A 10,945-nucleotide genomic window follows, 5' to 3' on the forward strand; every position below is an offset into this window, starting at 1 on the left:
TTCTGTCCTTAAATAAGTGGCACTCGTACGCTACAGTCTTCTCATAGCACAACATGTCTGTGCATGTAACATTAATATTTTTATCGGAGTTTTTTTGGCTTTTGCGCGATCACTCCACGGATGTGCCCCCGCCTCACGCTGCGGAGCAAAACGACCGCCCCCCCGTTCCGGACGACACCACCCTGAGCAGAGCTAGAGAGAAGAACCCATAACGGAACAGACAGGGAGAGAGGACAACAACGCATTTATCACCGAATTGCCATCGAAGCAGACCGCTAAAGCCCCATTTCACGGTGAGAAATAATTCATTTATGCTTAGTGAAGATGTTATGGACTTTGTGGTTAGGCTCGACGGGAGAGCAAAGCCGTCATTTTTAATCAAATTTAGCGTTAGTGGTTCGGTTCGGCTTAGCTAAGCGAATGGGCATGATGATAATGATGCAATGGTCGCCTGTCGCTGTTTTAAAATGAAAACAACACATTTCACCGTCAGTTTATAATGGTTAAGATTGATTTTATCAATTCAACCAATTTTAGACGAACCACCCGACGAGAGAATGATAATGGGAGTCTTTAATATTTTAATCAGAATGACGATGCTCCTCTTTAAAGGATTGAATAAGGCTATTTGCTGCCATATGGCTTCCAGATGGATACAATTGGCTCGCTACATATAAAAAAACAACAACTCCATTATCGCTCATGCTTCTTATTATAAAACATAAATGGTAACAATATGCTTCTTTCAATGTAATCCTATGGAGCAGGTGGGGAAAAAAAGAGCAGGGAGAGCAATGTTTCTTTTTGTAATACTTTATTGTTTTTATTACGTTGACCTCAGAAACACTTCATTTCAGGGCCATGATGGGGAGGTTATGTGAGCTGGCTCTTGGGAGCCTCCTTCTTGTGTTTCTCCTAAACACTGAATCGACATGGGCTAAAAAAGGTGGCAGCAGCAGCAGCGGCAGGAAAAGCACATCATCCTCCAGCAACAGGGGTGGGACACAATCAAAACCATCCAGTACCAATCGAAACACCAATCCATATCCCTCTGGTGGAAGTTATCCCGGAGCTGGTAACACTAATCCAGGAGGAGGATATCCCAGACAAAACCCAGGAAGTTATCCAGGAGCTGGTAACTCTAATCCAGGAGGATATCCCAGACAAAACCCAGGAAGTTATCCAGGAGCTGGTAGTAACCCTAACCAGTATCCTGGTAGAGCCAATCCTGGAGGGTACCCAAATCAGAATCCAGCAGGTGGATACCCAGCCGCAGGAGGATATCCAAATCAAAACCCAGCGAGAGGGAACTACCCAAATCAGAATCCAGCTGCTGGAGGCTACCCCAACCAATATCCAGGCAGAGCTGGTACCAACCAAGGAGGATATCCCAACCAGTACCCAGCTGGAGGAGGTTATCCCAATCAGTATCCAGGTGCTGGGGGCTACCCAGCTGCAGGTGGCTATCCTAACCAAAGGTCCCCGTACCAGTACCCAGCAGCAGGCGGTTACCCAGTCAGAGGTGGGAACACAGGTTGGGGTCAGGGTCAGGCTGGTGGGTACCCAGGGGGTCACCCCTATGGTGGCGGTGGTTACGCTGGTGGCTATCCCGGTGGTGCCGCTGGTGGTTACCCAAACTGGAACCCAAATAATAAGATCCTCAGTCCTGGCTTTGGTGGAGGAGGCTACGGACATGGTGGTTATGGTGGTGGGATGGGAGGCTCTCCTTTCTCTCGTTCTGTGCAGAGTATGGGATACCAGCCCAAGTCTTCAGGCTTTGCCAAAAAAGCTATTATGGCAGCTGGTGTCGGCGCTGTGGCTGGAATGGCTGTTGGATATGGACTCGGCCGCTTCCCTCGACCACATTTCAACTTTCGCAACCCTGAAGAAGAGCACTACTACAACAACTACATGTACCGCCGTTACGGCACCCAGTCCACAGATGAGAAAGACTACGGCCGTGATTACGTCTACAAGCTTCCTCCACGGGCAGAGACTTATGACAAGTTCATGTCTCGCTGTATGAATAGGACTGACCTTATTAAAGATCAGGGCAGCAGCTCTACCACTCCAAACAATCAGGGTGGAGGTGATGAAGATGATGACACCGTCAGCATTGAGGAGATTGGATATCCATCCCTAATTGAGCAATTGAAGGCCCGGCGCTGTGTTGAGTTGTACATGGAATATTCTGAGAAATTTCTGGAAGAACGAAAAGCAGAGCAACAGTCCCAGCCTGGTAATCGTCAACAGTACCTGCCTGGAAATCGCTGCAGCCCACTGAGCGACGGGGTTATTCAGCTTTTTACCTCCCTCATCATGCTACTGTCCAGCATGCTCCTTCTGCAGTGAGAACACCCTAAAGGGATTTCTACTTCCTCCATTATATCTGCATCCCGCATCTGGCTAATGTAGTTTACCTCCATTATGTCCACAGTAAAAACATAGCTGTATACTTGCAAGCTCTGTGGGTCGTATTAAGTCAGACGTTTATTATTTCCAGAGAAAACTTTCAAATAGTAACAAAATTATATTGTGTGTATAGTAACTAAAGCAGACAATTTTAAGAGGCGGCAGTCATGTAATATTTTGACAGATCAGTTTTGTGTTGTGCAAACTGCACTTTGTTTTAATTTTTATCAAGAATTCATTTTGCACTTTTCTAATCCCACATTGTTGAGCACTGAATGCATAGAAAAGAAATTCAGGGTACTTGCGTTAAGTTTTTTGTGACAATTTATTATGACAATAGGTCTTCTACTGTTGGTAAAATAGGAATATGACATTAAGAGTTTTATATATATACAAAGTCATCCAGTTAACATCATCACATCATTCATTAATCATTTTCATAGACTGGAGTATCCAACAAACTGTCATTGGCTATATATGCTTTACCGAATATATGATCATTTAAAGGATAAGGATAATGGCTCTATACAACTCGTCCAGTGTAATCAAAGTCAAATTGATCTGAAAGATGTTATTTGCATTCTGTTTCTTCCCTTTAGCCCCTTAATTCAAAGTGTAAACATGCACCCAGGGGCTTCCACAGACTTTAATTACGCTGGACGAGCTGTGTGGAGCCATTTGATCCTTTTTTGGGTGTGAAGCTCCAGAAATGTTTTGTGGACAGCTAAATTCCACACGACTTTCCATCAGCATAGTAATGAGTAGATAATGACTGAATTATCCGTGAATTATCAGTTTGTGTGAATTTATCCATTAAGCCAAAGTTCCACTATTAAATCTGAATACACATCAATATAAGACCGATTGTCATTGTGTTTCAGCGACAGTCCCCACCTCCAAATGTGCTTTGATGTATTATCATTAAGACAGTAGAAGTACAAGTCTTCAGGCCCCACTGTGGTTTGCTGGTGGTTTGCTCTAAATGCTGATGGATTTGCAGCAATGTTTGGCTTTGCAGTGTTGTGTAATAGCCCTGATGAGACCATTTAATGTTCACAAGATAATAGACGGTCTCATTTTGGTACCGAAAATTGTAGACGTCCCATTACTTGTGGTAAAATGATTGAATATCCCACAATTAATTAAACAAAGTTATAAGACAGTAAAGCCCCACTCCTTCTCAGGTACATACTAAGGTACATACTAACACACATTATTTGTTATTGCATGTAATAGCCCTTTACAGAAAGGGGCTTTAGGTGAATGTGTGTCCTTTGATTTGCAGCAGATGGTGTCATTAGTGGTGTTGCTACCTTGCCTGCAGCTGTAGAGAACAATAAAAGCATTTGTTGACAATAGCTCCTGATGCTTTTAGCCTGTGTTGTGTTAGCATGTTGATAGCTAGGCTTTTGCACCAATACGATCTACAACAATTCAACACTTTGATCCTATATTCTCAGCACTAACTCTGCTTTAATCCTGTGCCTCAACCTTACTCATCATCAAACACAGACTCTTAATGTCACATCTATTATCAGACGGACCAGATTAACACTGGAAGTGAAAGTAGACACTGGCTTAAATTAACTGGAAAATTAAATCTGCTGCCGAGGTTAGATTTGTTCTGAAATCTTGCGACAACCTTGGATTCTTGTTCTGGGTTATTCAAGTTTCCAGTGACAGTCTAATTATCCATACTTTCCAGTCAGATCTTCCAGGCTTGTGCTGGTCAGTACATCTCTGCGTCTTCCTCGCTCTAAGGTGAGGTATTGGCGGGTCTGTAAATATCTCTGTTTGCTTTTTCTAAACTCTTGCCTCCCCTGGCTGTCAGGATGTGTGTCCCTGCAGGAATGAAAATTCTGCTCTCCCTTTCCTTCAAAGTCAGTTAAGTGGACTTGTAACTCCCACTAGATTTGTGGGGTTGTGTATAGTGAAGTTTGTCTGTACATCATTCCTCTGTGTTTGTTATTCTTTTACTCCTCCTGCTTGTTTTCTTTTTATCTGAATGTTTTAATTCTTTCTTTAACTTTGCACTTTGTGACCATGGTTTGATTACAATTGTAGGCTGTCAGTGAGGGAAGAAGTATCACTGTTCATTTCAGTTTTTCAGTGTACTTGTATTCAGTAAAGTCTGTTGTCGGTACACATTACGCAATACTTAATGTGTTATGGCTTCATTGTTGCTTTGCTCTGATTGGACCAGTCGCCCTTCAAATCCCTGTTTTGTTTCCACACTCCGCCCAAGGCCTCTCCTGTTCCTGTTGTTGATTCTGGTAAAAATGTTTTCAATTGATTTTGAAGTTAATATTTTACATTTTCATACTGTGTCACATTTTCATACAATCTTGTCTGTAGAATATCTTTAAAGTGCACTTATGTCCCTTCAGGAGTAGATATTCTGTAACTGTGTCATTGAACTCATGTTGGGAATGTAGACTGTTTGAAACTTCTGGTTTGGCCTGCAGTTGTAAACACTTTGAGTTACTCATCCAGTAATATGACTAATATAGTTTGTCATGGATGTTTATGTGTTAAATAAAACAAGTAATAAATACCAGTTTCTCTGTCTGTCTGAATGATTTAATATCACAAACACTGTCTATAAACTATTCCTATTTATTTTAAACTGATTGGATAGTTACATCAAATATATGTAACATAGAACAAAGAAAGTGAAACAAGATGAACTATTTCTGTTTTCGGATTCATTATACAATTAAACTCTCAGACAAAAGTTGATGTCAAGCTTCTGTTATTTTGCCATTTGAGTACAGAATATACAGCAGTTTTCAAAAAAATTCTATTTGAGAAAATGATGGTACGACAATTTTGTGATCTAGTCATTTTCAGTGGAAATTCTTACATTTCACCTTTTTAAATTGGAAAGTTCATTTTACTGTTAAATTTAAAGGTGCAATATTTAAGCATATGCATTCTATGAGACACAAATTCTTAAATATTGCTCATAAGAAATAGGGTCCAGCATCCCGGGAAAAACTGCTAACTGTAGCTACCATTAGCTAGCTAGCGCAGTTAGCCATGTATGGTCTATAAAATGATAATATATATATATTGATTAGTGCTCCACAAGGCGCAAATTGTTGTTTTATTGTAGAATCTATTCTCCTCTGAGGTTGATAAATTACCCTGAAGTCCCAGAAAAAATTACAGAGGATGTGACCTCCTGTTGTCACATGTAAGTGGTAATATGACCATTTTAAAGAGAAATAATAAACAATAAAGGACATGAGGATGATTTGTTCAAAGGAGGTTTTATTTCATTTGTTTTGATGATCTTTTCCCCAGTGATCAGATATCAAATGTCTCTTATCCAGACTGCTATGAGGAAAGACACCACATGTCCCAGTGTGAGAAAGATGTTAGTCAGGGGTGCAGGGGCAGCTGCCTTAACAAAGGCTCTCCATTGAGACTGGTTGCGAAACTCTTGACGTTCATTGTAGTAAAGCCGCTGCTCTTGCTCATGGGAGGATGTCTTATGGCTGTGATGACCCCCAGATCTGTGCTTTTGCTTACCAAGGAACCCTAGCCCGTACCCGGTGCCTGTGCCTCCCAGCATCCCTGCTGCCGCTGCTCCAGCCCACTTCAGGCCCTGCTTGGAGAGGCCTCGGTTCTGCGAAGGAGGCCCTTTGTCTCCATCACCTTTTCCTCGACCCTTAAAGATGCCTCCGCGCTTAGCGTATGCGTACTGTGCACCTGGGCATAGAGCTGCCATGAGCAACAGCCAAACCCACAGTGAGAGAAGCTTCTGCTGGCCAGTCATTACTGCAGATCTGAACCCTGCAAAAACACACCTACATGTGTAAACAAGAGTGACAGGTGAAGACTGAGTTGAATAAATAACTGATGATATTAGAATGATATCACGCTGTCTATGTATTTTGGTATGGTATATTTTAGAGACAAAGAGAGAGGAGTCTGTAAAGTCTGTTGGCTGCTGTTCAAACAGGAATTAAAGCTTTTGATTTTGCTCACTGAACATCTGAAGTCACATGCTCACCAGCACAAACACAACAGACATCCAGAATGATCCACATGCTCTGTCAACACTGGGATTAGCTGGTCATTATGTGTCTGATGCATATTTCAACCTTTCAGGATTGCATTTGTTTTCATCGGCTCTGATAAGCAGCAGATGTCCCCCCATATATTCACATAGTTTGTCAGAGTTTGGAGATAATGAACAAAACTTCAAATCAAACAGGTCAAACATGTTGATACCAGGGATGCACAATATTGGATTTGTTGCTGATATCTGAAATGCTGATGTTTCTAAACTCAGTTTGGCTGATGCCGATATGTGCACATATTTTTTCCGCTTAATTGCAGAGAACATCAACTTTCTCCTATAGTGGAATGACAATGTTATTACGCCCACTTTATTGCTGGATGCAGACATGAATTCATTTTCAAAATGTACAAATTCACAGAAATCAGCAAAACCTCTATCAATCATTACAAAACCAATATTATCGTGCATCCCTGGTTGATACCATCTATTTTGCAATGAACAACATAAAGATGTAATGAATATTAGTTAACAGTTGTCTTTACCTTTCTGATCGGTCACACTGAGAGGTCGTGATCCTGGAGCAGCTGTCCTTTCCCAAACCGCAACACATTCAGCAGAGCAGCATTTTGGTACCTGCATCATTTCTACACCAACATCCACTCAACAGCAAGCAAACACAGCTCCTCCCCAAAACAAACCCTGCTCTGCCATTGGTTGAAGGTCAATAATACAGTACAGGTTGAATGAGTTTAGCTGATGGTGGCATTTCACATACAGTTTCCTCTCATTATTCACTAACTGCAAAGGCTAGAGCAGCTGCCATCTGTATGTTTGTACTTACTTTTGTTCATTAAAAGCTTACATGTTGGTGCCTGCAGTGTTGGGAAAGTTCACTTTCTACATGAACTAGTTCAAAGTTCAGTTCACAAACTTTAAAATGAACTAGTTCAGTTCATAGTTCATAATTCAACATTTTGAACTAAGTTCACAGGTCCAGATATGAACTAGTTCATAGTTTTTTTTTTTCAATATGTTGATGCAAGCTATTATTTTTAAAAATTATTGCCACAGCCCACATAGAACCACAGACAGCTATTATTTTATCAGTTTTAACACTGAAACTGCAGCTCTCCCACAATATTCTGCAAAACCAGGTTGTCCAGCTGCGGCTGGGAGATGAAGACAGTGGAGCCGCTACTGTTAGCCGTTAATGTGATTTGGGTGGTAGAGGATCTGTTTTGGCTCGCCGTTGCCGTGTCTTTTGATTTTTTATTCACTTGCACATACCTTGAAAGGCTCGCCGGGTGCTTTAGTTCAATGTGCCGTTTCAGGTTTGTGGTACAGGATAGAGTACAAATAAAAAAATAGAAAATTAAATAAGTAAATAAATAATTTTAAAAAAAGAAGAAAAAAGGGAAAAATAAAATAATAAATAAATAGATAGTTCAGACAGTGGCTTCAGGGAAAAACTTTTTATAATGACTCAGTAAGGTATTACTTTTTTGTTATTTAACAAAATCAGAGATTTAAGCAAAGAGCTCAGTTCCAGCAGAAAAGGAGCAAATTATCTTCTGGGATAACAGCAAATAACATGTTTAAGGGTAAGAGAATGGACAGAGTTAGCAGCATCAAAAAAATGAGATTCGACAACATCACTCCAAAACTTTTTAGATATATCACAATAAAAAAACAGATGCAAAGCCTTCATTTGTTTTTGCCTCCATGCTTAGCACATTGATGACGCATGCGGCGGTGCGACTCTGTGGTGGCTGGTGTTGCCAGTGTTCTGTCCGTTCAGGACGAATTAATCTGTGTTCGTTTGGTATGCAGCTGTTTCTGTCTGAAATAATTAAGTTTCATTTTGATCGAAAGTAAAGCGAGTTGCACAAACCTCTCGTCCAGCGTCCTTCATATACACAACAGCCAGATTGGGTGTTTTTCTGCTGCACGGCCTGTTCACGGGGTGTTTTAGCCGGTTTTCGCCTGGAAGGCTCGATGGAAATCTGGCACTGTCTTGAATGAAGTTAAACTGTGACAACGCGCCGTTCACAAACGCCAGAATGAACACGCGCTCCCAATAACGTTCATCAGGCAGAATACAGTACGTTTAGTTCACGTTCGCCCAAAATATGAACGAGTTCATGAACGATCGTTTATTGAACGAGTTCAGGCACAACACTGGGTGCCTGTATGATTCTAATGTTAAGCAGTGTTTAGGGAAAACTTTAAACTGGGACCTTTTTTTTTTATTACTTAATATGTAATATGTAAGATTTTTGGTTGAAAACAATAAAAACTTACATTATCAACAGAATGTGAACAAGGAACAGTTTTGACATTAATCACCTTCCTATATTGTGCTGCAGAGCAACATGCTTTTTGTATGCTAACCAGCTAGCCCGGCCTAAAGCTCTGGTTCTGGCAGTGCTCCTAGATCCCAGTCTCCAAGCTGCACCGCTAACTGAGTCAACTAAACTACCTAGCTAATGAATTTAACAGGTGGGTAATTCTTACACATTACACCTTTAATTTGCATGGTTGCTTTTTTTTATGCCTAAATTAAGCATAATATGTCAAATTAGGCTCTGCTGTTTTCTGGTCTTAAAAACTACCACCCAAATCCCCCTAAACAACCCATCCCTCTAGCTGGCGAGTAACCGCCAACTGCTGTTAGCTGTAGCTCCAGTTAGCCAGCTAGTTCAGAAATGCAGCTAGCAGTCTGGACTTGGAGCACAGGGAACTAAGGTGTTTAAACCGCCAGCACAGGAGCTTTGGATCAGGATGGGCCGGGGCTAGCTGGTTAGCTTGCTAAACATGCTTTGCAACAGATTATAGATTATAGCGTCAAAACTGGTATAGCTACACATTCTGTTGATAATGTTATATTACTGTAAATTTTTGAATGTTTTCAACCAAAATTCTTATATATAGCACCTTTAATCAGTAGATGAATAACATAGCAGCATATGAGCTAAGGTGTTGTACCTCTGCATTCCAATAACATTTTAATTTATTGTACCTGAAATCCAGAACATAAAACCAACTATGAATTTTAGATGTTTTTTCTTTTTTACTCTCTAAGAGGGACTATTAGAGATGTTTGAGACCATCTCATCATGAAGAACCCAATTTTGCTTATGAATGGTTGCAGTCATCTTGCAGAGCAAGAATGGAGTCAACTGTATCAAGCTGGCTTTGTGAATTTGACCCTGACCGTCTGAAATATTAAGATCAAAAGTCAAGAGGATGTTGAACAAGACAGACGATTGTTCATAAAGACTGGTGAGGCTGGTAAAAATTCCAAAAATACAAATGATTGGGGAGGATTTCTTTGGGCCAAATCATAGTTCTTTGATTTGTGTCATGGGTACAGAAGCTCCCCTTGTTCACTATCACTTTAACAATGGCTGAATTTTCTGTGTAGCTGGAAGCATGCAAGTTGCACAGAACTCAAACTTCTGGTCAGGGGAGGCGACACAATGCAGAAACTTAGCCAGAGGGAAGCTTTTTGGATTCAAAGACTGGATGTGTTAAAGATTTGGCATGTTTTGAGACTGCCACAGACATAGAGGCATGCTGTTGCACTTGGAAGAATAAAGAATCCTATCTTCCAGCAAAAATCAAAGTTTATGTTGACCTTGACTGACAACTAACTGTGCATCGTTACTCTGCATACAACCTACATTGTTATATTACTCAGAAAAATAAAGCTTGACAATATTTATAGTTATTGCTTGTTTTTGATAAGCATATTTGCTTTTGAGACATGCATACCTAGACCCAGACATAGTGATTCTAATTTCTTATACTAAAGGTTAGTTTTTTAAACTAGTCCGAAGGGTATTTCAAGAAAATAATGTAAAGTGCTATGTCTGTTTTTATTCAGAATTCTTTATTAATCCCCAGGGGGAAATTATTTAAATACATTTAAGCAATTAGAAACAAATCACTTTAGAAAGAAACTTTATTAGATAAATAATGAAATCACATATATTTTGATATGTACATTTTAAACAATACAAAAAAAGAAAAATCTATGTACAGTATTGCACAACACTCAAAAATGCAAACGCACATCTCAGGCTGTTGGTCGCAGCATTTCTTCTCCACAACCGTGGGCATTTCCCCTGCATCTCTGGGCTGGAGTTGGACAGGAGGTGCTGTTGGAGGAGCAGCAGGGGCTGAGTGGCTGAGGACATCACAGATGAGGCTGGGGTCCCATGCCTCCAATATCTTGCGTGCCTGATGTACATCCAAGCGTTGAATTTGCACCTAGTAATTACAAGATAACATATATACTAGTAAAAATGTTTAGTGAGGCTCATAACATCCACAGCTAAACAGCTAACAACTATTACCTTAGATACAATGATAATAGATAATTGTTTGTGTTAAGAAACAGACTATTACTACTGACACTACTTACACATTCAAATGCAATCCTCTGCAATCTCAAATGTTCGACTCGAGCAATGTCATCTGCACGGAGGTCATCGGTAAGGT

General features: G+C 40.5%; 1 protein-coding gene across 1 annotated transcript; it reads left to right on the forward strand.

Moving 5' to 3' along the window:
* The first annotated feature begins 63 nt into the window (after positions 1-63).
* On the forward strand, positions 64-4,969 carry LOC115593017 (calcium-binding protein P). Its single transcript, XM_030436332.1, has 2 exons — positions 64-293; positions 858-4,969. The coding sequence occupies exon 2, from the start codon at positions 862-864 to the stop codon at positions 2,350-2,352; it is 1,491 nt and encodes a 496-aa protein (XP_030292192.1). The 5' UTR covers positions 64-293; positions 858-861; the 3' UTR covers positions 2,353-4,969.
* The last annotated feature ends 5,976 nt before the right edge of the window (positions 4,970-10,945 follow it).

Source organism: Sparus aurata, chromosome 12 (assembly GCF_900880675.1).
Source record: "Sparus aurata chromosome 12, fSpaAur1.1, whole genome shotgun sequence".
In the NCBI taxonomy this organism is placed as follows: Eukaryota; Metazoa; Chordata; class Actinopteri; order Spariformes; family Sparidae; genus Sparus; species Sparus aurata.

Coding starts and splice junctions, on each gene's coding strand:
- LOC115593017 (XM_030436332.1), top strand. CDS start 862: ATGATGGGGAGGTTATGTGAGCTGGCTCTTGGGAGCCTCCTTCTTGTG.